The sequence below is a fragment of the Daucus carota genome, chromosome 3 (assembly GCF_001625215.2).
Source record: "Daucus carota subsp. sativus chromosome 3, DH1 v3.0, whole genome shotgun sequence".
Classification (NCBI taxonomy): domain Eukaryota; kingdom Viridiplantae; phylum Streptophyta; class Magnoliopsida; order Apiales; family Apiaceae; genus Daucus; species Daucus carota.
Window position 1 is genome coordinate 47729018 of NC_030383.2, and position 26920 is coordinate 47755937.

The 26920-nt window shown below is 34.5% G+C and overlaps 1 protein-coding gene across 4 annotated transcripts; it reads right to left on the reverse strand.

Moving 5' to 3' along the window:
• Nucleotides 1–324: 324 nt before the first annotated feature.
• On the reverse strand, nucleotides 325–26676 carry LOC108213130 (inositol hexakisphosphate and diphosphoinositol-pentakisphosphate kinase VIP2). 4 transcript variants are annotated; one of them, XM_017384872.2, is made up of 31 exons: nucleotides 26317–26676; nucleotides 26062–26210; nucleotides 25861–25920; nucleotides 25683–25729; nucleotides 25104–25187; nucleotides 24193–24256; nucleotides 20599–20752; nucleotides 19439–19509; nucleotides 18261–18365; nucleotides 17608–17700; nucleotides 17340–17414; nucleotides 16786–16871; nucleotides 15941–16147; nucleotides 15766–15865; nucleotides 15596–15666; nucleotides 12413–12494; nucleotides 11500–11658; nucleotides 11323–11365; nucleotides 7931–8013; nucleotides 7697–7759; nucleotides 7524–7598; nucleotides 7285–7410; nucleotides 5819–6060; nucleotides 5674–5718; nucleotides 4859–4925; nucleotides 3949–4020; nucleotides 3267–3574; nucleotides 3079–3136; nucleotides 2708–2875; nucleotides 1482–1556; nucleotides 325–750 (listed from the first exon to the last, which is right to left on the reverse strand). In XM_017384872.2, exons 2-31 carry the CDS (start codon nucleotides 26158–26160, stop codon nucleotides 487–489), a joined length of 3246 nt encoding a protein of 1081 aa, XP_017240361.1. In that variant the 5' UTR covers nucleotides 26161–26210; nucleotides 26317–26676; the 3' UTR covers nucleotides 325–486. The 4 variants fall into 4 exon arrangements, with proteins under 4 accessions (XP_017240361.1, XP_017240359.1, XP_017240362.1 ...); XM_017384870.2 differs by having other exon boundaries at nucleotides 26044–26210; XM_017384873.2 differs by lacking the exons at nucleotides 24193–24256; nucleotides 25104–25187; nucleotides 25683–25729; ... (1 more) ...; nucleotides 26062–26210; nucleotides 26317–26676 and having other exon boundaries at nucleotides 20537–20676.
• Nucleotides 26677–26920: the final 244 nt, after the last annotated feature.

Sequence of the window (26920 nt, forward strand, 5' to 3'; positions counted from 1 at the left end):
GGTAAAAATACAAATGCATAAAGTTCTTTATGCAGCAATTAGCAACAAATAAAATAAATATATGCGGACCTTCAAATAAGCCTGGGGATGAGTCGACATTTACTGAATTTAAACTTTGCTAGATTATTCAAAAGAAAAAAAACTGTGCTAGATTTTTAAGAAAAATGTCACATTTTGGCTAATTGCAGCATTTCACTTATGGCGAACATAGTTATGAACACTATCGAGTAAAGACCACAGTTTTACAATTTTTTTTATAAGAATCAATTATATTTATATTTTTTAACACCATGCATGTAACGTCCTGTGAAGTGGACCAGAGGGGAAGGTAAGCGCATAGACAATTTGCGATGCTAAAAGTTCTTTGTTCAAGTCAAAATTTCACTTAATAACAAGTACACCAACTGGCCAGAGTTACAGATATACAAGATCTAAAGAACATAATATCAAGGGAGGGGAAAGAGGTGGACATAGCTAAACTAAGTGTTACTTCCCATTGGTATTTCCATGCTTATGAAAGGGCCAAAGGTTGACCAAGCGCTCTAATACAGCTGCACTTTTGGAGAAGTACCCTGAGAATCCCTGTGGAGTTGATGGCGGGGGGAAATCTTCGGCCGGCATAGCAAACGGCCGAGCCATTGCTTCCATCTTCTCTAGTGTCAGATATGACCCTGCTTCTTGCAGTCTCTCTGGCCCCATTATCGGTAATGTGTGCTCTTGATGCAATGAAGTAGCCTCACTATCATTCTTCTGCATATCAAAACAGGATACACTTTAACTTGCTGATTTGAAATTGTTGACCTGCTAAAGTTCTCTAATTCTGTGATATTATCATACTCCATATTAAGCAATTTAACTACGGGTCCAGTTCCCGGTCAATCGATTGTTGCAGCAAACTATTTGCGGTTTGTTATAGCGGAAAGACATTAACTCTGGGAGCATGAGTGGCCCATAAGCCCATTCGCACTTTAGACACTCATTCTAGGGTTTTTTTCTTTCCGCGGTGAAAAACAGCAGATAGTTTGTTGCCACAATCAATTGCTAGGGACCGTCTCCCTTTAACTAGATATAAAAAATAGATCTAGCACTCATGTCTAATATGATGGGTGGCTTTATTGCAGAGCCTTTACTTCATTTAATTAATGTTATTGGTAAACACTTATAATACGTCAACTCTATGTCTACCACAACAATCACAGCTAAAAAAGAACTGCAGATTCCAAAAGGAACAATTACTAATAGTCAAGAAGATATATGTGATGAGTAAAATCTCTCCTAACAATTTTACCCAAGCAATAGATGAATTTAAAGTGAAAATATTATAATAGAATTTGAAGACTATTACCAGCTGTCTTTATAGGTCACTTCCCCCATGTAACTTTAGTGCACTTAAATATAGAAACCAAATTACGGTGACAAGGGGCAGTAACACTTGTAATCAAGGTAACTGTATCATATCTTATCAATGAGATAATTATTACCTCCAAAGGTGATAAATCTGCACCACGGCTAAAAGTCATTTCTATACGGAAGCGCTTGGGATCTTCTAAAGGCAACTGCAGATATACCAAAAATACATCTAAATTGGTGAGCAGGTATGCATGTTTATATATATTTTTTAATTATAAAACCATAACAAAATAATCTGTTTTTAGGTCACCAATTATATTCCTTAGAAAACTGTTTATTAAAGAGTACCTGTGCAGAATATATATAATGTGAAGTTCTACATGTACAAGATAAATCACAGGAAGGCATGTCTTCAAACAATGATGGGACTATAGGGGACATGCAACTATCTGAAGTCGGTAAGGTAAATTTCTAGAAAAATATATAGCAGAAAAGCAAAGTTTGGGGTCTGACCAAATGAATTTTGCGTAATCACAGTAAGACCAATAGTAAACTGAAATTCGTTAGGACAATAGTGGGAATGAATAGGTGATTAACGGATTATAACCCATTAGCAAACACAATTTTGAAGTTATAATGATACTACCTAACTAGATACCTCTTGAACAGTAGATAAATCATCTTGAGGTGTATTTAGTAAACACTTAATTTACAAATCAAGGCCAGTACTGAATCTGATTGCTCAACTATCAAGGTTCTAAAGCATATTAAAGTGATGTATATAGTATGCTTTGGTAAAACAATATTCAGAGATCAGAAATCTTACACAGAAATGAGACAACAGAAATTAATGCAAATGATCATTGCACCTAGAATTATGTAAATAACAGATACAATCTAGTAGAGAACAAGATATTGGATTGCAAAACCGTGCATTTAGCTCTGAAAAAGTTAACCAAAAAGAAAGTTGCACGATGTTCTGAGCAAAATATCTTCAGCAATGAATCCTTGTTTTATTAGAAAAAGTGCCTAACTAGCAGGTTGATTTATATGGGAATGGTGACTGTAGCTTCTGAAAAGTGAAATGACAACTACACAGGCAGAAAGCAAATCTGCACATGCCACAACATGATTAACAGTATATTGCCAAAGGAGGGCAATAAATTATATATCAAATCCCTGGGGATTGTAGCATAGTAGTCTCCCCTCTTTCTCCTATTAACAGGAGGTGAGGATTTAAGGCATATGTGAAAGGGAGGATGTGAAGTGCTGATTCACACTGATACTAGAAACCCTAGAAACATATAACCAAGCTTCTAATGCAAGCTATATCACATAAAATGGAAGATGCACCTACCTCCGTGTTTTCAAACATTCTCAAAACAATATAACTCATGTAGTCAAGCTCCTTTGTTTTAAATAGGCGTTCCAAAGCATTGTCACAGAACATGCTATCCTCTCCTTGAAGTGATTCATCCAAGTTACAGTAGCGAAGAACATTCATCAAAGAGTGAATATGTGATTCCTGTCAAATGAATCATGCAAAAACTATATTAATATGGTGGATCAACACAGTGAACAGTAAAAAAAATGATCTATGCCATTACATTGCCTAGGCTTAATGGACAGGGAGAAGAGGGACAAGGGAACATCAAGCCAAACTTAGCTAGTCATTAATCATCTAAAAATCTAAACGAGTTGCAAAATTTTGACGTACTATATACTTACAGATGTGAAGTAAAGGCGCGTTCGAACATGTCTATCCGGTGTCCTCACATTTGCATATCTAAGGGGAAAATGTAGTACAGCGTCATTAATATTATAACGAAGATATGTATTTCTGATTTCATGTCACTTATATATCACAAACAAGTTAGGAACAAATTTTTCAATAAGGAAAAGGATGTCGCAGTTACTTTGGATCCAACCGGTATTTGATCTCTTTGTCATCATCCTCCTCCTGATCCATCGACATGTCACTTGTGAAGCTGTTCCTCCTGGTGTCCTCCATTCGAATATGAGATATTCGTTGATGATCCTGTTCTTCTTTTGTTGTCTTGTTGACTGTTGCCTCTTTCTCAGTCTTCACTGGTGGTGGTTCTGTAAAGGTGGTATTAATTGTTGATTCTTGCTCCTGATTACTCTTTAGTTCAGCAACACTGATTGCTTCCTCACGAGTGTTCCTCAGATCAATCAATATTTTACCAAGCAAGCGTCGAGCAATCTGAAATGTAAATATAGAACGACACAAGTGACAGTTCCCTGTTAGATAATGGCATTTGCAGATAGTCTACACAGATAGTCTACAGTACAGTGCTGTGAAATAAGCTAAAAAAGAGTGTAACATTGAAGTACGCTAATGCTATAATCAGTTTGCGTTGACATGTAGGTTCTTAAATAAGATCCTGAAACAAAAGAGCACATTTAACTCATAAACCCTAGGAGTAGTAACTTGTGTGGAAGTTGGTGCCTGCATTTTGACACTGCTACTTCCTTCAGTTGTATTAGATCTTTTCCTGACATTTTCCAATATTCTGAACACTGAAGAGAAAATAACAATAACATGAAAGTAAATATGTCTCGTAATGCGATGTTTACCTTTGAGCCAATCTTCAGTTTCTGCTTTGGATTAATACCATACTCATTGGGAATAACACCGTCTGCAAGTAACTGAAATTCAACAGCAAGTATCGGGTCAGTTGGAATGTAATTACAAGACTATTGCCCTCAGATAGTCGTTAACATAGGCGACTAAATCTATCTTACTCCAAATCTAATTAGGACGAACACCAAACTATCAATAAAGTGAACCATATTTTAATAAGATGCAGTTGCAAATTGCAATCACATCAAAACAAAATTTTCGATTTGTTCAATAAAAGAAAACACTGGGGTTGCACCAAATATACACGGCAAAGATATTGGCCCTGAATTCTTTTAGAATAAAGAGAAGTACAGGAAAATATATGAAGGGAAGTGAAATAACTTTGTCTGCTCCTGAGCATTGACAAAAGAAAATAGAAGTAACATGATTAAATACATATATATAGGTGTGACAAAAAAAAATACAAATATATAGATACGAGGAGAATATGGTTTTACTTGGAATCAAGAAGTTTCTAAAACGCCTTTATTCACTTTACTCCTAACCCCTGTTCAACCCACTGAGGAGTAAAAGCTTTGGAGTGAGATGGAAGGTCTCTTTTTTTTTAGCTGAAAGAAATTAAGGTAATTTCACTTCTTTTAGTTTTGGTTTTTCCCGTATCCGAAACTCCATAGTTTAAGACTCTAATCTACTTAATATACTTACATCCCATGTATCTGATATCTGCGCAATTTGAAAGTCAGAAGCAGGTCTAGTTAATAATTACAAGAAACACCAAAGATAATCTAACTAAAAGAACTACATGCAAATGAAGGAATGCCAAACATGAAACAAATTACTCTCTTCCAGTAATATCTGAAACAATTGAAGATGCGAGGTCAGAAATAATATTTAGTTTGTTACCTGAGCAACTTTGAAGAGTTCATCCAACCCTTCTACATTAAGATGCGCATTGTGCAAGAGATCATACCTGTTAAAAGGAATGGACAAGTACACAATCACAATATCAGAAATTGATTTGTCATCTAACTAAATTAAAGATATTACAAACATAATATTGGAAAAAGAAAATAAGAGATCATTTGTTAATAATTTGGCACTATCAGTAACCTTTGGTGGTTTATACATATTCCATATGAATGCTTTTTTATCCCCTTAAATCTGAACAATTGACCCTTTCAGATCAATGTGCTACATAAAATCTTAAATCTGCATAATTTACCATTTCCTGACACTTTCATCCTCTAATTCTATGCCCTTAAACCTCTCATACGATAACATTATATGAGTATTATAAGACATTTGTTCACAAAGATGAGAGAGATCTTGAAAGGTTGGGATCAAATCTAGACCAGCATACACACACATCCTAAGGCAAAGCCGGCGCTGTTTCTTTTGACCTTGCAAGAAAAGGCATACCATCCATAGCAAAACTATATGGCAGCGCCAAAGAAACTCTGTTTAACCTAAGAATGAAAGCAGTGCAAGACAAGCACTTAATATGTGATACACATATATCACATAAGAACTATCATTCTCTAAGCATAACATTCGTGCACACACAAGATAACTAGTTTAAAAGTCTTAAAATTGATTTGCAATTTATAATCATTAATACTTTCAGGCTTCAGCAGCAGAAATTAGGAAAACCTGTATCACATTTTGGTAATTGTTCCATACACTTCACACCAGACATAGATGCTAAGGCAACAACTTACTTGCATGAGTCATAAACATCTGGAATTTGTGTAATGTCAAAACGCCTGCAATACAACCACAAAGGTGAAAATTGTTATATAAATGTAACCAATTAAACAGTCAGGCACTTGCGAAAATCTTGAAGTAATGAAGACAGATACTCACTCCTTTCGTTCATTATATAGGTCTCTCTCAAGTTTTCTCCATCGAGCATACATTAAAAGAAATCCCTCGCTGCCACAGGGTAATCCAGCAGCAATACGATCAACATCTATATTTGTTTTACCTAATGCCCTTGCTTGATCGTATGGGAGAATAACATCATACGAGCTCTTTTCTGCCAAATTCTCATCTTCATCCTTAGCAAGCAGCCGCACTTGTTCGGTGACCTTCTTTGTCAACTTCACCTGTATCAAAGCATAGACATAAGCTCAAAGACAAAGGCCCGATAGATGTACTATATATAAGAAGGTATATGACAATTGGTGATGTTTTCGTCAGCTTGCATAACTTGATATTACCTTATGTAAGAAGCTTATGTGTCTATATATTATATACAGACATGAAGTCTAAAAAGGATGACTAGCAGTGTGATGGGCTTTGTATTTCTAGCTTGCATACTATTTTGATGGGCGCAGTCTGTTATTAGCAATATGTAAGCTGACAAGGTACAAAGCAAATTTTTATCACTTTTTGGTTGTGTAAAGGGCCGATTTGGCATTGTTGTGACCAACAAAACCTGTAATATGGAAAGGCTGACATATGTTTGGTAAATACATGATAAAAGTTTCTACTTGAGCTGTTGAAGGTTTTTATATAATTCAGCATTGGTACTTTTTTTCATTAATGGTTTTCTTCTATATTAAGTTTTTTATGCATCTCTTAATCCTCTCCTATTGTTAAATCTTTGGAAAAGATTGCAATTACTTCCTGTGCCCGCACTCCAGTAGATATACTGGATTTTAACTAATTCCTACACAAGAGTTTTGCCGTTTGGTTTCCAAAGAAAAGAGAACATCTGGATAATAGATCTACACTAAGAGAATATTTTGAGTATTCTAGAAAGACTATCAAGACGAGCAACATATATTAGTTCATTAGGCTTTAGCACCAACAAAATATAAAGGGAGAGTGCCGGGGGGGGGGGGGGGGGGGGGGGGGGGGGGGGGCTGGCTGGCTAGAGAGAGCTTAATTAGCAGTGAGAAGTTTGCAATAGATACTGATAAGACTATGAGCCTGTTTGCCTGGGCTTAAAGCCCGGGGGCTTCAAGTCATCTCTGGCTTTAAGCTGATAAATGTCTGTTTGTGTAATAAGTCAGAAGTCGGCTTAAAATTAGAAATAAGCCAGAATTTGACTTAAAGCCAGAAGTTAGTTTGAGGTACTTTTTTCAGTGACTAATTTTTTTTGAACTTTTTTTTGATAAAAAATACTCCCAAGTCATAAATCACTTTTATTTTTATGATTATATTTTTAATAACTCATAGGTCATTAATAAGTCAAAATTACCCAAACAGACATTTAAAACTCTCAGCCTATGAAATAAGTCAGGTTAAGTCATAACTCATAAGCCATAAGCTCAGCCAAACGGGCTCTATATAAAACCATATGGAGTCCTCGATATAAGCTTTACCAATTTTGGGAGAAGTTCTGAAGCATTTGGAGGAAGCCCAGCTCCATCAACCATCCAAGGTTTTGCAGGTGATCCGTTGCTTTGAGTTGTCTTTGCTCCAGATGTTATTATTTCATTCAACCTAGCCTGGGATGAGAACAGAGCAACTTTTTAAATATGGCCTAGTCAATCACAAATAACAAATTTGACTTCAGTTCATTGAAAAGTATAACAATGTAATACAAAGAATCACATCAGACCTTAGCTTCTTCCATTTCAATACTGGCATTCTCAAGTCCATCCAACATAGAGGAGTCCTTGCTAACAAGTGAAACCTTGAGATGAAAGCATGTTAGTTATCTAATGTACACAATACAATAGAAAAAGCTACAAATAAAAGGGAAAGTGAAAGAACTAGATAAGTTATACACACCAAAATTGGGGTTAATTGTCCTTCTAAATCAAGGAGGCCCTTTGCAAATGCAGCAGCTGACATCTGTCATTGAAAAAGTTCATACACAGGTAAATCCTTACAAAAGTTAATAAACAAGCAGGGGAAACCAAAAATTCCAAGCAGAAACATTACCAATTATTAAAGGTTAGGAGCATAGCATGAACAAACTGAAAATGCAATAAGATTCAACCACAAGTGTTTTTAAGATTATACCTGTACACGGCCTTCATCTGAGCTATATATTTTCAGATCATGACGATATGTGCTGTGCAGACGAAGCAGACCGGTACCTTCTCCTGAGAAGAACAGAAAAATTAATAAAACTAACATACAGAACATAATCAGGAGGCAAGGACTAAAACAAAGATGTTAATCTGTTTGTCCTGCATCAATTAATTACAAATTCAGAAATAGAACAAACTCATTCTTACTAACATTTGGCAAGCTAAAGGGATGGACAAAGATATTTAGTTTTGTTCATTTGGAAATGATAGCTGATAACAAAGCTAGTCATGTGAGAGAACCAAAAAGAGACAAAGATAGTCACCGAGCAATCGAGAACACACCCAAGTTTCCTATCAGTATTGGAGCATATATATACTATTCCAGAATAAGTACAGTGTACACATAGATTACATATTACATCAATATCCTCAACTAACATTAAAATTAAAAAATATCCTAAACTCACATTAGAATTTTTTAAAAAGAAGACAACCTTTCAATTATGTATGCTAGACACCCAAATGTATCCTATCAGGTACTATATGTTGTCTTAAGCTCTTTAAGCACACACACGGATAAGTTTATTAATCACAATTTAATAAACTTGATGCAAAAAGTGATCCCATCAATATCATTCACTCTTTGAAACTATAGGCAGAGACATATTATGGTTATAGGATTAAATCCTGGAGAATTTATTCACATCTTTAATTGAGGAGTTCTTATAACATGATGCATTTATTAAGGGTGTGTTTGGGAGTGCTGTTCAAAACAGCATGTTGTGCTGTTAGAAAAAGTGCCGGTAATAAAAAGCTTTTAGATAACTGTTCTGTAATATTTTAGATATTTGCATGTTTTGAGGTATATTATAGAAAAAATAATGATTTTGGTGATGTTTGATAGTGAAATCCTATGTTACCCGGACTCGGCTGAAAGTGTCCAAACTGGATACGTGTCCGAGTGTCGGACTCGGCAATATTTTGAAATTTTTTCATGTTTTTGGCCTAAAATAAGTGTCGGAGTGTCCATACCCATGTCCGAGTGTCGAGTGTCCGACACGGGTACTCGAGGCAAAATGAAGAGTCCGGGTAACGTAGGTGAAATCTGTGACATCTTCCCACATAAGTTCAAAAGTAGCTTTTCCGAAAGCATGGAGGACCTGCTTTCGAGTCAAAAGCTGCTTTTATATATACAAAACAGTTTTTTACTTGCTTTTCAGGAATAAGCTGTTGTTTTAGGTTCAAAGCAACTTTCTACAAAAGCATGGGAGGACCTGCTTTCTCAAAAATCAGCTTTTGAGCCAAAAGTTGTTGTTCAAAAAAGCTGCTTTTCTATTCATCAAACATTTTTTTACCAGCTCTTCAGGGATAAGCTGTTCTTGCAGTATGCACAGCAATACCAAATGGGGCCTAGGTAATTTTTTTTAACCAACTGCTAGTGCTTTGTCAAGTAAAGTTACAACTATTCTGCTGATAATTTATATAGAAACAGATAATTAAATCAAAACTAGAGGGATCAATTAATTTGAATGAAACTCGGCTTCTGAGTTCTCAGCAAAGACCAAAGAGACATTGATATTGATTTCAGAAATTTGGTTTCCGTTGTAAATTTGTTATAGTTTTTTTGTAACTTAAATCAGTAACCACTTTATGGATGAGTGCTTTAGGAGTAATTAGGCAGTAATGACTCGTCAAAACCTCTTTTTATAGCAAACTGGGGTGCAGGAGATATCCAGGTTTTGGTAGCTTCCCTCTCCCTGTTTCTTGGCCGTGGTTGGAGCTAGGTGTTTTATTTATGCTATAAATGTTTTATTATACAATTATCTGCAAGGCGCACAAGTCAACCACATATATTTTCCACAACAGCATGCAGCTAAAAGCTGTATATTCCGCACAATTTCTAAATTCAATTTTGGAAATATGTGTAGGTGCTATTTTAGTGCATAATTTTTGCTTCTGTCAATTATATTGTCACCTTCCATAAGACGCGGATATATATGCTTTTGTAACTGTTTAGTTGGCAACTTAATATTTGCTTGTTTAAGATCTAAGGTTAAAACATGAGAGATTACTTGAGGTATACTATTGCAGTATTTAAGGCTCTGATCATTCTTCAATCCTTGTTTTTACATCCAACTTGGGATTCAGATTATCTCTTTCTTATAATAATTAAAAAAAATTCTTCCACATAATTACCTTATCCATTCTTCTTTTAGCACCTTAATGAATTATATATGTTCACCCTAACCATCAAGTTACTATTTGTACAGACTTTTGGTATTAACTGAGTTAACCACATTAATCATCAAACCCCACTTTAAGGACAAGTTACTCTACTTACGTGAATTTTCTCCCACAAGGTCTTCCCCCCTTAACTCACTCTATAAATCATATATTTCTCTTGGCGTATATTGATAAAGAGTATATTGATAAAGAAGGTTAATTATTGTTTAACATTTATTCAAATTACAATCTTAAATTAAGTCATCCTCCCCATAAGTTGTCAATAGACCGCCTAATTAATTAATTTCGACATAAAAGCTGATACTAAGATATAACTTATTAAATTTTTTACAGAAACATGCCCTTGGTGCCTCTTGATACAACAATGTAAGATCAGATGAAGCACCCTTAGATAATCAAATTTGCAGAGAGGGTTAACAAAAAGAAACAAACCCACAGAAACATTCCCAAAACACTCAAAGTATAATAAAATCTGAACTAGAAGAACATATTCCTAATTATATTAATTTCCTTATAAATAATAGTTATCACCTACCTTAATATGATAAGAAATATTTATCTAAACCCAATATAATCAAACTACTAAATTAGTTGAGAGTTAGTTTATCTAAGTTAAAAATCTAAAGGTATCAATAATCAAATTCTTCAATCCTTATCCTGCATTGCTAGCCGACCTTATGATACCAAATTTTGTTGAATTTGGTCACCATAGTTGGCTTGATTAGGTAACATTCTCATAATGTAACCTGGATATTCATTTTAGGTTTGAGAATTTGACTGTAGTTGCATTAGTTTTAGAAGTAACCACAAAATGAATTTGATATGCAAAGAAAGATTACTAACCCTGCCAATAATGAAAAGAGGGTGTTTAACAGTGGTATGTATATGGTATGCCAGACTAAAATGTAGATAAAGAAAATCCTAAAAGACATTTTGAGCAAGTAATACTTTTGAAGACATATTTAATTAGAAGACACAAAGAGTGCAACCTTTTTTCATTTGACTTGATATAACAGGATCCATAAATATATTAAGTGATAATAAAATTATATACATGTATATAACAATTATGTACTATGATCTAAACAAAGAAAAACACACATTTTGAATTAGATTATGGTGGTAAGTGTTTACAACCTGGATACATATTGTTTCGGAAATATCTTCCCAGTTCTTCTGCCTGCCAAGAATGTCAAAGGCAAAGTGGAAACTTTGTAAGAAGAAAATACCACAAAGTGTGCTTCAAATTTAAAAGTACACCACATCCAAGACTTTCATTCCAACACATTTACATGATAATGAGATTAGAAATACCTGTTTCCTGCCAGCATGTGTAAGAACACCCCCATATTTAAGAACCATCAAGGCTTCAGCAGGTCTTTCATCTTCACCTTCACCATTAGCTTTTGCAATTTTAACCCATTTTAGAGGTTTTAGTTGAACCTTCCTGTAAATGCCAGAAAAATGCCCTCCCTGTAAAGTAGAAGTATATTGCTTTTACTAAAACAATTTTATTCAAATATATGCAAAAATGTTTTATCATATACATTAAAATTATAGTTTCGAACTTCATTTTATACAGTCTCTACTTACTAATTTAACATGTAAGAAATATAAATCATAAGTGTTTCAGCCGAAAATTCTTGGAAGACATAAAAGCGAGTGAACATATATGTAATATTAACTAAAAATTGATTACTTGAAGCTGACAATAGCCAAACATTCCCGATTTTTTTTTCTTGTACAATGGGACGTACCATTAAGCATATTGAAACACCTCCATGCCACACAGAAATTGGGCGCAAAACACAAGCTAGTAGCCATTATCTCACAATAATATCTAAACATTAACCTTATGTCGATGATTTTATGCACCATCATGAATTTCGTTAAGAGAAAGTAATAATGAGATTTATTAGGGAAAGGGCATCAGTAACAATATCTTCAATTATAATAACGTACTTCTAAATAAATATAATGAAACAATAGGGAACTGTGAGTCTGTGACAAATCAATGAAACCTGGTGACATATTAATTCCACCTAAATATCAGAAGGCAAATTACGAATACAAGAGTCAATAAAACAAAGATATGATAGCTAATAATCAACATCTTAGCGCATTGATTCTAAATGATGTCTGCAAAACTACTCGAGATACACTCAAATATGACATTATAAAAATTATAAGAAAAAAGTGCAATATATGATAGGATTTGTATTAAGACCTCCTCCAGAACCGCTTTAACTTGACGCAGTTTTTCAGCATGCTCGATGTCTTCTGCCTCACTATCACTTTCCCGGCCAGGCCTAAATAAACATAACATTTCCAATCAGGCCAAAGACAATAATTTACTCTGATACAATATCCGTATGTGAACCATTGGCAATAATATAATACTTCTTAATATAATTAGTAAGCGATAATCATTTATTTCAAATTTTGACATCATTATTCCAAATAAAAGTATTTGCTTATTTACATTACAAACTTATTAATACTAACAAAAAGAAACTGCTGAACGTGTTTTCCATAATATGGAACAAATAATTCATAATTAATATCTCCGTTACCCATACTGTCCATTTTTGTCCATATACCCGTTTCCACTGGATATGACATGGGTATGGGTACAGGATCTGAGTCGGATCATTCTGATTAGAACCTGACATTTCACCTTATAGCGCATCCTAGTTCAAAACGAAAATTAAGGTCTCCTAACTCTTTACAACTTGTTTATAGAGCAAGGTCCTTAAAATACTTGTTTCTATGTTATTCTCCTGATTTTATGCAACATATTAACATATATAATTAAGTGTGCATGATTTTTTGTGTAGTAGACACTATTTTCATGAATGTATAATGAATCAGTCGATATTAAGTTTTACTCGTGTTAGCTTAGATGCCGAGTCCCCGCACCCCTGTCCATTTTCGGATCCATATCCAAGAATTCTAACTATATTAAGACTAAGAACCCGACTCTTGGATCCACACCCATGTCCGAAACCGGTACCAGATCGACAAGATCTAAGAGCAGAACACAGAGAAATGTATAAATTTAACATACTATCCACATACTGTATACAATAAAAAGAAAAGGGAATAGAATTAGTATCTGTAAAACTAAGGGAGAGCAGAAGGTAAATAAAGTTCAATATTTTGGCTTGCGGCTAGGAAATGTAATGTAACACCCCAGTCCCACATCGAGAAGAGTGGGAATATTTGTTCAGTTTATAAGCATAAGTACTACTACCAATTGCACCAACAAATCATGATCTTTTGGGGGCCTGTGGTGGGCTTGTGGATTACCCAAGTTGTTGCAGTTGGGCCAGTATATTTAGGCTTATTTTCGGATTCGGATTTCGGGACTTGACCCGATTTTCAAAAAAGGCTCGGGATTTGACCCGGGTTGTTTCATATGGTATTCAGAGCAGGTTCTCGAAAGCTTGATTCGTCAAGTTGCCGGAGGTGGGGACACGAAGGCTGGTGGTATTATCCCGCAATGGACCGAGATCCGGAGGCGGGGACACGAAGCCAGCCGGTATTATCCCACAAGAGCAGGTTCTCGAAAGCTTGATTCGTCAAGTTGCCGGAGGTGGGGACACGAAGGCTGGTGGTATTATCCCGCAATGGACCGAGATCCGGAGGCGGGGACACGAAGCCAGCCGGTATTATCCCACAATGGCTAGAGGGGTTCGATCTGGGCCTATGGGCTATCCGTTTCGGCCTGACGAGGACGTCAGGAATTTAAGTGGGGGAGTTTGTAACACCCCAGTCCCACATCGAGAAGAGTGAGAATATTTGTTCAGTTTATAAGCATAAGTACTACTACCAATTGCACCAACAAATCAAATCATGATCTTTTGGGGGCCTGTGGTGGGCTTGTGGATTACCCAAGTTGTTGCAGTTGGGCCAGTATATTTAGGCTTATTTTCGGATTCGGATTTCGGGACTTGACCTGATTTTCGAAAAAGGCTCGGGATTTGACCCGGGTTGTTTCATATAATATCTACTCATATGTCACAGCGACAAAACTTAGGTTGTCACATATCAAACTTAACCACCGGAATACTTTCACAAGAAGATCAACCATAGTTTATTGTGACCAAATAACAGAGTTGCTTGTACGAGCATCTATTACAGTGTCATAAAGAACTTGGGGGTATCTGTCTTCAGAAATGATATCAAACGATTAACATTTTATAATATATTATATATATTTAAGGATCTGAATTACACTTTCTATTGTTGCTTGATATTATTGGAATCTTCAAACTGATCACAAGTAATTAAGCGATCTAGTTTCATGATCTAAGGCATAGCATCCTTAAAAGCAAGTACTAAAATGACAGCTAAATATCAACATGTCATTTAAGGCACAGGTTTGGAAAGCAAAAACCTGATATTTATAGGAATCTATGGCCTACAAGCTATGCTGTCTGATCACATCCTCTTTACGTCCTAATGACACAAAACACTCACATGACTTGAAAATTTGTTGACATGGATGTAGCTATGATTTGAATTAAACTTTAAATCTATATTTTCCTTTTTGCATTTATAGCCTCTGTTTCAGAACCGTTATACTCGTCCGATTAATTAGCTCCTAGCCTTTCTTTTATGAAGTAAACAGATAATGGGACAAGGCCATCAAATGTAGGACAAGAAGGAAACAAAAGAAAAGAATGAATTTAGGTGAATTAACACCGAATGTCCTCTAGCCCTACTGCAGAAAAACTACCCCTAGAATTTCTCAACCTTAGAAGAAAGGAATTTGCATGGATAGCAACCCATAACAAGAGAACATTCTAAATTCAATAGTCAGAAAAAATCTTTGAATAAAAAAAACATTGCATCTCAGAGTATATCTCAAAATCTCGACGACCAAGTAAAATCCTAATAACAAGAAAATTTGTAACAAAGCAAAAAGATCATTTTTATGTTCTACTACCATGATTTAAGAATATACCTTATAAACTATTTGCCCTATATAATTCAACAACGTTATATATTATAATTAAATTTAACATCAGACAAATAAAAAACAATATTCTAATTCCTCACTCACCATCACCATGACACCATCTCTTCTCTTAATTTTATTGATGACCCGGATGATATTCAGATCTCCTTATTGAAACAAGGAAAATAAATACATGTATAACATAAGCGTATTTTATAATGGGACTAATGGATCACCACAGTAAAGCAATTATGATTTTTTTTTTCTTTTTTATAATCAAGCTTCTCTATAAAGTGATGAATATGAGCAGGCCGTGCATATAACATATATTATATGAAACCGAGCCTAGCAAGTGCAGGATCCTCTATGGCAATAATTCAAACATATCAGATCTTTCCAATTCTCCCATATATGGTTTTATGGTAAATAGATTTATATGGATTGTACCTGGATCGTGGAACCAGAATTCTTGTAGCATCCAAAAGGTCTTGCAACTGCACAGCACTTTTAAGTTTTGTCTGCCAACATGATTGAATAATGATATAAAGGTTCTGCTCCCAAACTCTGAGTAAACATAACTTAAGAAGAAAAAGTGAATGCTAGTGTAAAAAAATTACCTCAGCTCTAGGTCTTCCCCCATTGTATTTAAGCATCAAATTCAATAGCTTTTCTTCAGTCACCTTCAGCTTTACTTTCTGCTTTGGAGTTCTATCGCCACTGCACATCAATAGGTAAATAAAAGGCGCTAACTTATGAAGAAACATACTACAAACTATAGGACATCAATCTTACTGTCTCATAATAGTAATAACACAACGTAGCTCCTCGGACTGTCCAAATGTGCCTATAATTCCACTTCCCTGGCGTGTGAGTCCCTCAGAAGGTTGAACCGGTTCATTAACTTTCCAAGGCAAAATCGGAGGAATTGTCGATGAAAGATGGGGGGCTTTTGCATCTAGGAACATCTTTCTCAACACGCAAGCAGCATCGTCATAATACCTGTATATAGCCATTAATAGCATAAGACTTTCATGACTAAACAAGCATACAAGAACAGAGAAGAGGAAGTAGTTGATGTTCAACAAGATCTAAGCACCCTATATATGAAAAAACATACTGGGGAAATATGGATGGATAAAAGGAAAAGAGGAAAGGTAACAAGGTTTCCAGCAACTGGCAACGTGGGAAATGGACAGGAAAGAGAAGAGGAAGGGTTTTTAAGAAAAAAAAAGTGAAATAGAATGAAGAGATATAAATAATTACCATTTTCGAATTATGTATCCCCGTAATAATTAGTCGATAATTTTACTTTAACAGAAATATGAATCAATGGTGATATTAGGAAGGCGAGTTTACTACACTTTAATAGCAAAACTTTCCTGAAAATCAATTAAAGTTCCAGATAGATGTGATCTAGTCATCTAGATGTTTACAGAGTAGACACCAAATGTGAAGGAGACAGATCAATTAGGTATTAACTTCAGATAAGCTCATAGTTAATGCAGAATTATCTATAATAATAACATAAAAATAAGTAAAACTGGACATAAAGGCTTTTTAAGTGCCAAGTACAAGGATTATAGTACAATTTGAAACTGATAAATCAAATAAACTAGATAAGGAACTAGTAAATTCACTTGTAGGAATTCTTTACGAAGCTCCACCCGTTTACATCGCACACGTATGAGCGGCCTTCACAACGCAACAGGTCAAAACCACAAACCTAAGAAAAGCACAACTAGGTGTGAACAATAATAGTTGCTAAAAAATTCTTAAAAGGGACTTTGTACATGTACATATAAAACGGATCATTTAATATATAGGGGAAGCACACAATTTTCTTTAACGAGAGTTAATTTCAACATTTTATAAAACTAATCTAGTAAATGGTAAATGATTTGAGCACCCCATAGGATATTCCTCGGAGATGTACAAATTATTGGAAGCCTGCTATACAATGAACAATTATACATACATACATACATACAAACACACACACACAAATATATGTATGTATGTACATATGTATGTATGTATGTCTGTATGTATATATTAAACAAATATTTTCAAGTGAAAATGAAACATCGAGCGCTTCTCCAAAGTTCCTAGTGCATAATCATATGAATTCATTAAAATAAGGTATCCCGAGTCTTGAGCAATGGACTACACAGATATGGTTGAACTAACTTACTGATTGCCTGAATGCAATGCAAACCTCCCTTGCCATCTGCTTCTCATTTGGAGTGAGAAGTACAGGATACCTAACCTGATAATACACAAATTCACACCTCTTAGAATGTGATATTAGGTTTAATAGGACGCACTTTAATTGAAAAATTTCAACCCCAAAACATGTGTTTTCAAAACCCCTTGAAATCTAGACAATAAAGAGCCTAAAATAAAAATAACTCGTGCAGAATGGAAGCATTAACAGATTTTAAATTCTGACAGTAACTTACTTCTTTTCCATCATGATTTCTCATAACAACGCCATCAACAACAGGAGACTTCCTTGCCTCTGCATGTGCATATTCAGGGCCTACAGTATAAACCTAAAATAATAGCAATCCATTTGAACAAAAATTGTAAACTCTTGTTCTCTTTTATTTTAAATAAAAGAAAATATATACATCTAGAATTGAATAACAAAATTAAATAACTACTATACAAAAGAGCAGAATATATACACACACATACATACATATATGTTAATGCATATATATGTGTATGTATGTATGTATGTATGTATGTATTGATGACTTCTGAAGCCCAATGCGATTTCTCAAGAAATTTGCTGTTCTCCAACTTTTATCTCAACAAGGTTGTAGTATGGAGCCATATATAATTATTCAAGTAGTCCTGATATAATTATTTAAAGTGAAGTTTGTTAAAAATTTGTATTAAATCCTTCATGAGCATATATGGATTTATCGGCAAGTGGTGAGTATGTAAATCATCAAAAGAACTCATATTAGGCTTCACAATTCATCAAAAATGAAGAAAATTAAGACTTCTGTCTGTGATGATGAAGAATAGTATATGTACCCATTAGTCTAATATATATTTAAGTATTTGACCATCAAGAAAGCTGCAGAACTGCAAAACAGATCACCTTAACATCAGTTCCTCCAGTTGGCATAAACTCCTCATATAGATATGAGCCCTCACGCCTCACTCTTCTTACTTCTGGATGAAACTCACTAGACCGATTACCAACCTGAAGGCAGTGACAAGCTTCAATAAATTGAAAATGCGCATACAGCAATTATGGGTGACTAAATTTCAATAGATAATAACATAGTTTAAATTACGAAGTTGAAGAACTAATTTTGTTTATCAAATAATTCATATTATAATTGTGAATTGTTCTGAAAAATTGCCACTGATTTAATAAACAAAATAGCATAAGTGTTATGACTTGTAGAACGTTCCCTTAAATTTTCTTCATCCAGATTCCGCAAAAAAAAAACATTGTTCAACTATAACTAGGACATATGACGAAATTGAGACGTCAAAGGAACAATGAGAACTAGGACATATGATGAGATTGAGACGTAAAAGAAGAAAGTGCTAGTAAAGGTCAAGGGTCTGAACCTGTATGGTTGCCATTTTCCATTAAGTTACTAGCCTACTATTAACCTCTATGGATGAGGTTTCAAACCTTAGTGGAGGCAAGTGTTTGTAAATTTCTGTAACCAATATCATTAAAATAGCAGTACACTATGCTCTCGTCTCTCATATTTTCTACAATGACGACAAGTTGAAACCTACTAGTTATTTGTTTGGCATGCAAAAAAGTATTTACACTTGCACAAAGAGAACCAAAGGAAGTAAAGATGTACAAAGTTGGGTTTCACAAATTGATGACTACAAGTTCAGTCTGATACAATACTGAAAAGACATAAAGTGCGTTCAACAGGGATAATCACAAGAAGGGTGTCTGCATGTAACTTAAAGTTAATTGTCCTTGTCCTCGATAAAGCATGTCTTGCACTTAATCCCATCCTTTTAACCTATTAGTTTTTATTATGAACTTAGAGGGTGTATAGAGCTGAAAAGCTAGACTACATGCACATACAACACCTCTATATAATTTCCATCAAGAAGAATTGGGTGAAATCATGGGGAGAATTGTCACCAATACATCTTGCCAGGATAATAAAGTATTGTCCCATTTACTTGTAAGCCGACAATTAATCATGAAAATATTACAGCATACTAGAAAAGTCAGTATGCAACAGGAGTTGAGTCAAAATTAGACTGACTACATGATTTTGCCAAACTTCTCACCTTTCTGAATAATTCTTTCATGCCCCCACCTGCTGAACTAGGGTAATATATCATTATGCTGTGGTTGTCACCTGCACCCAAAGCGGAAAGAAGCCTGGTTACTGAGAAAGTCAAAAGTTACACGGTATCTTGCAAGCAAACTAAGACTTAATATCTACACGGAATGTAATGCATATAAGACCTAAACTTGAGCCTACATAAAGAGCCAAATGTTGCCGTCATATTATTTTAGTATTCTTTTACAAATACATAACGATACAAATGTTATTTATATTGTCAACCAACCTATAAGTATCAGTATCGAGCTTCATTATGATACTGTAACAATACATAAAGCATTAAATGCAGGTATCAATCCACATGACATCAATGTCATTAATACTGTCAGCCAACCTATAAGAAACAATATCGAGCTTTACTATGATATTGTACCAATATATTAAAGCAGCAAGCCAGGGCGGAACCAGAAATAAAATCTGGAGGGGCCAAGCAACAAAAACTCGGAGGGTTTGCTCCCATTTCTCTTCACTTGTTTTATTTTAGACTTGTTACTAACTACAGAATTGTGATCAAATGGTGAAAATATAAGCTGTTTTTGTATTATTAGTGGGTCCCATTTGAATTTTAACTATTTTTCTTATCACAGTTTCTAAGTCAATAATATTGTGTTTTCCCTAACATATAGAGGTGTCAGCGGTACAAGGGAAAACCATTTATTTACCAGTTACACTGACACAGTAGGATGTCGACTATTTTGTCATGCACATCTCCTTGATATTTTCCTTTTTCTTGGTAGAGGGATGTCTGGGAAGATGGACTTTAAGATGATCTGCTCCTTAAACTTTTTGGTTGGTCTACCTATGTTTATAATCTTTCTTATTATCTAAAAGAACTTTGTGAAACCAAACACATGAAACCCTCAAGTTTCAAATTATAGATTCATACAGATGTCGAGCTATTATATTCTCCTTCGTCTAATGCTACTCAAAAATAAATTCAATACTTAAATAGAAAACTAGATGGATCCTTATTTGTCTTTAAACATAAGTATATTATATCCATAAGTTTACAAGTACAACATGGCATCAATGGTCTTACATCAGCGGAAATAGCAGCAAAAAGGGAAATATCATGCACTTCATGTGAATCCAAAAGCTCACCATCAACTGGTTTTTCCACAAAAGGCTTCCAAAAACGATTCCCATGAACCTCAACAAAATCCTCTTCCTCAACAAAAAAATCCAGGTCCTCATATGGCACATCTCTATTAACGAGAGCGTATCTCGGAACAGGAATACCATACAGTTCAAGACGCTGTATCACCAAATATTAAAGTTGTTACAAACATACACATTAAGAAAGGGTTGTAGAGGACAAAAGGAACATGAAACTGATAAAGTTATGTAACAAACTCATGGTAAATGATCCGTTTAAAGTTTGGATAGTTGAATTGGTTATGAATCAAACACATATCACTATTTAAGTAATCTGTGTGCTGCTGAAAGTATAATTTGTGTGGATAAATGGAGGAAATAAGAAGGGCATGGTAGTTTGCAACCTAGACGTTAGCGTCCATATAATACTCTCAGTGAGGAATACACGTCAAGGGTAAAAGACGTATGTCTTGAGCTACGAAGCCACGGATGGGTGGATACTGTCCTTTAACCATCCCTAATCACTTTTGCCAAATAAACTATGATGTCTTTTATATATCTATGGTATGGTTTGCAACTAGATCAAATTTGATATAAAATTCATGTTTCTGAGCAAAGGACAAGGCACCATCACAAAACCTAATGGATCCAAAAGACTTGGGCCCCACTTGGTAATGAGCTGCGTGAGCCAAGTCCCAACCAATTATTTCTCTAATAAAGCTCCAAAAAAAAATCAGGAAAATTTATATATATATATATATATATATAGGCAAACATTCAAGAGAGGGACTCCTTATATGGAGTTACATAGCGCGCCACTATAAATCATCAATTTTATTATAAATTCTGTTATAGAATACATATAAAACGTGATTCTAATATAAAATACTATAAAATAAATCTATTTTAAGTAATTTAACACTTGAAATTTGATTAAAAAAAGTATATTTTCGAAACTGATTCTACAACAGAATAATTCTGGATGATTATTATTCTGTTATAGAACCATGTTGAGATATTGCATAATTTTAGATGATCTTTGGAATAAAAAAATTGTATAACTTCATTTTCGGTTTAATAATCAAAATTTGCAATTATATTTCATAAAAAATATAATAGAATATATATTATGTATATATTTATAATGGTGTGCTACGTAACTCCATATAAGAGGGTATGCTATGGAGTGTTACCCTATATATATATATATATATATATATATATATATATATATATATATATATATATATATATATATAGGGTCCTACTCCAATACAAACTACTAAAATACAAACTAAATACAAGCCAATGTGATTAAGTAGAATGGTATAGATTTTGGGACCGGGGATGGACCCCGAGGAGGGCCTAGACGAGGTCCAAGTGGGGCCTAGTGGGACCATGGTGGGGCCAAGTTTTGGCTCTTAAGGCTGTTTGGAGCCTGTCTAGGGCCTGTGTGGAGCCTTGGTGAAGCCCTAGCGGGCCCGGGGTGGATTGAGTGGAGAGGGTGGGCCCTAGGTGGGTGATGACATATAGGGGGGTGGGTGATGTCGTTTAGGTATAATTTCTCTTGGTTTGTATTTTAGTTTTTATTTTAGTGGTTTGTATTTGAACAATTGCCTATATATATATATGGGGATAGGATCAAATAAAAACTTTTTAAGTTACAAACTTACAAACTTTTTTTTGAATTTTTTTAATTCTCCCATCGTGTTAATCCTTAGTTATAAAAAGTATTCATGTTGAAAATTCTTGAAAAAACATCACAATTTTTAAACATAACGCATAAATAAATCGTGCATTCAACATATTTGTAACCAGGGTTCAACATCGGATGTAAAATACTAATTATCATTGTGTTGAATATATCTATAAAGATGCTTAAACTATACCTCTGGGTTTGGGTAGGGTCTAAAAACATAAATATTAGTTATATAATACGTTTAACTTGGTTCTTACATTGAAAAATTAGTTTATGTACTTCTCCAACACAATTTTAATTGATGTTCAACAAAATATGTTAAAAAATGTTGAACTCAAATTATATATGTGTTGAACGCATAAGTTTGTAAGTTTGTAAGTTTGTACCAGAACCCACCCCTATATATATATATATATATATATATATATATATATATATATATATATATATATATATATATATATATATATATATATATATATAGGCTCATGATCAAATAGAAACCACTTTTAAAATAAAAACTAGAAACCAATACAAGTTAGTGATATTCGCAGTACAATTTAGTGATATTCTCTTTAGGATTTAGTGATATGTGTTGCAAGAATTAGTGAAAATTTGCAGAAACAGCCCAGAATCTCCATATATGTTAGAAAAACTGCTCAAATCTCCAGATCTGTTCACGTTTTCGATTCAGATGGTGGTGACGGTGGTGGAGATGGTGGAGGTGAAGGTAGAGATGGAGGAAGGATGATTGTAGCGAAGGTGTGGGTGACTTGAAGTAGGGGGTTGGAGCGTTGCCGGAATAGTGGCGGCTCCGCCGCGTTTTGAAGTTGAGCCGAGGTGGAGAAAGAAGTATGAACGGGGCTGAAGGAGGTTGAAGCAGCGACCAAGATGGGGTTGGTGAAGATGGAGGTGGAGATTGTGTTGTTAGAGAAATAATGGAGGTGGAGATGGAGGAGGCGGGTGGCATAGAGGTGGTGGTGGTTATGGAAGAGGTGACGACGGAGGTGGTGGCAATGGCGGATGTGGAGGTGGGGTTGGTGAAGATGGAGGTGGGGTTGGTGAAGATAGAAGTGGAGATGTGGTTGTTTAAGAATTTAGTGGTATCTGCTTTAGGATTTAGTGATATTTCAGCTTGGTTTTTAGTTTCTAGACTAAGCAGGTTTCTATTGGAGTAAAACTCTATATATATATATATATATATATATATATATATATATATATTATAGGGATAGGATCAAATAAAAACTTTTTTAAGTTACAAACTTACAAACTTTTTTTTGAATTTTTTTTATTCACTCATCATGTTAATCCTTAGTTATAAAAAGTATTCCTGTTGAAAATTCTTGAAAAAACATCATAATTTTTAAAAATAACGCATAAATAAATCGTGCATTCAACACATTTGTAATTGGGGTTCAACATCAGGTGTTGAACATTGATTATCATTTTGTTGAATATATCTATAAAGATGCTTAAACTATACATCTGAGGTATGGGTAGGGTCTAGAAACATAAATATTAGTTATATAATATGTTTAACTTAGTTCTCACATTCAAAAATTAGTTTATGTACTTCTCCAACACAATATTAATTGATGTTCAACAAAATATGTTAAAAAAATGTTGAACTCAAATTATATATGTCTTGAACGCATAAAGTTTGTAAGTTTGTACCGGAACTCACCCCTATATATATATATATATATATATGTATATAAGATATATTTGATAGAAGTTTCCCTAGATTTCTGGTCGGCTATCATCAATTTCTCAACCGTCTTGAAACTTTGTACTAACAAAAAACACGCATATATCATCAATTTATATAACCCAACAGAAACCTATCTAATTTGGCACAAAATAGTTTAACACCCTAAAATGTGATACGTTCAAAGTACCTCGTATACTTTTCTTCGATCATGAAGCAGGTATTGAGGATCCAATTCATTTACAAGGAAAGGCCTGGAGAAACAATTACGAAGAGTATTGTAAGGCGAGAAATCATGATACAAATTCAAATGGAAAGCGACACTTGAGTGTCATGCAGAGCAACACATCGACCACAAAAACACTAAAGATAAAATAGTAGAAGAGAAAAACGGTGTTGTAAACATGCAGAAGATAGTATTCCTTGATCCAAAAATACAGGGTACCAAAAAAGACTTATATTTAAATGTATACACCTACATACGTAACATACATATACAACACTTACACACACACACACATATATATATATATATATATAATATACATATGTACATATATATACAGATATGTACATACATACATATATATATAGGGAGAGAGAGAGGGAGAGAGAAGTACGAATTAGTTGCTACTACACATGCAAATGATCCTAACATGTACATTGCTTTCAGACAGTGTGGGTATGAAATGACTCACAAATGTGTTTCCAAAATTTCACATTGGTGCCTAATTAGTTAAATTCACAAATGTAATTTAAGAGCTTAATGCTCTTATGACAATAAGATGAACTATATGTGTATTACATCCAGAATAAGATTAAAGATGATAAAGTTTCTAATAAGTTTGCTAAAACCATCGTCCATTAAGATATCCAAGATATTCAACATTTAACTGCAATCATGTAAAAAAACAAAATGTGCAACTTTTCAATTGTGGTGAGCATCTGGATATCACAGTGAACTGTTGCAAGTTATTTATTCCTATAAGGCGATCTTCAGTCCTAAAGAGATGCGAGTACTGACAACTATCACTTCCTTAGTAAGATTATTAATTTTTAAACCTAAAATATTATATAAATAAAAACATAATAAATACTTACTTTCTTAAAGCAGCATATGCTTCCGCTTTTTGAAGAGGATACCCAGAGGAGTAGAAAGCAATCAAGCAATCACATATGGGCCACCTACATGATAGCAATCTCAGAAAATTCAGTTACTAAACCAATATATCTCATAACCTGACTTACGGTCTTCACCCTATAAATAACAGGTAAATATAATTCCGACATCCTCTTTTCAGCGTTAGATGCAGCTATTGCAATCCATGATTATTAGTTCTTTTCATCCACGTAATTCTTTTTATTACTATATTTATTCTAATTTCTTTTGCTAAATATATTTGTTCGCATGCAACAAAACAAGATGTCTGACTCCTATCCACTCATCAGCTAGAGTAAGTCCAGCTTTGACCTGGGAGAATGAGTCAGCACGTAAACATTAAAAGCAGATGTTACAGTCAGTTAATAATTCATTATAATTCTTAACAACACTAGTCCTGCACTACTAGTACAAACGACAGCAGATACGGCGTAACATAACGAATAAGAAATAGTCAAACACAATGCTAGAGCTCAACACCAATCAAATAACAGTATGATCACCACTAAAACAAATAGTACCTCTCAATTGGCTCTTCAAGAATAACCTTATCACCAAAATGTATGATCTACAATCAACAGTATTATAAAATTAAATCACCTCCAACAAAAAAATAACACTACAGCACAATACAACACTACTCCAGAGTCTACATATATACATAAACACAAACACATCGCGTGTATAATCTATAATCACCTCAAATTCACCGAATGCTTGTAGCCTATCCAAAATCTGCCCCATAGGCCCCGAGAAAACCTAATAACAACATACAAACAGGTGAATAGACAAAAAAACGAAACACGAAAGCACACGAACACGAGACAAAATACGAGTCGGATATTCGTGTTTTCAGAGAAAAAAGCAAACAAGGAACAGAACCTCGGAGCCGCATTTCACCTTCTTTTCCATTACACAAACACCAATGGTAATTTTAAATGGATTTGTATTAGTATTTGTGTTTGTTGTGTCTATCGATTTCCCCTCTTCCGCCTCCATCACTCTCGTGTATCTCTATCTATCTCTTTGCTGCGCTGCGGTTTTATAAGCTTGGGAAAACAACAATAATGCGTAATAAAATGTAATTAATATATAAATTAAATGCATTAAGGACGAAAATTAAAGAAAAATAAAAAGAAAAGGAAAAAGAATCACCAGAATGGTTGAAGAGAAGCAGCAAGAATCCCGAGCGGAACGGAAATGTAAACGGCGACGTTTTAGGTAACCTGTTGAATGAACTAGTAATGAATGAGGAGGTGGTGATATGGTGCAGTATGTATCTCGCTATATATACGTATATGGTGGTGTATCTATATATGGCTCATCCTTTACGGGAATCACGAGAAATAGGGTCACGCCACGGTCCAGATATTTTTCTTTTTCTTTTATTATAGCGTTAGAAATAATAAAAGTAGGGGGTTATTATTGAAAAAAATTAAAGTATATTAAAAAGTATTGAAAGAAAAGGAGAGGGTGAGGGATAGAGTGGGGATTCATGAATATACTGTAAGTATATATTTGGATATGTATTATGATTATTAAAGATTTAGAATCTCTCTCATGGTGGTGGTCTGATGAGTGTGATACTGTGATGGAGGAGGTGGAGTTGTTATTGAGGGTCGCTGTCGATGAGCATGTGGGTGCTGTCTTTTACGTGTTTTCCAGAATTATCAAGTAATTTAAGTTTTGCACATCAGAGTGTCCCGCCCAGTACTGACGAGTGACAACACGTTTATGTAACCGATTGATTATGATGTTT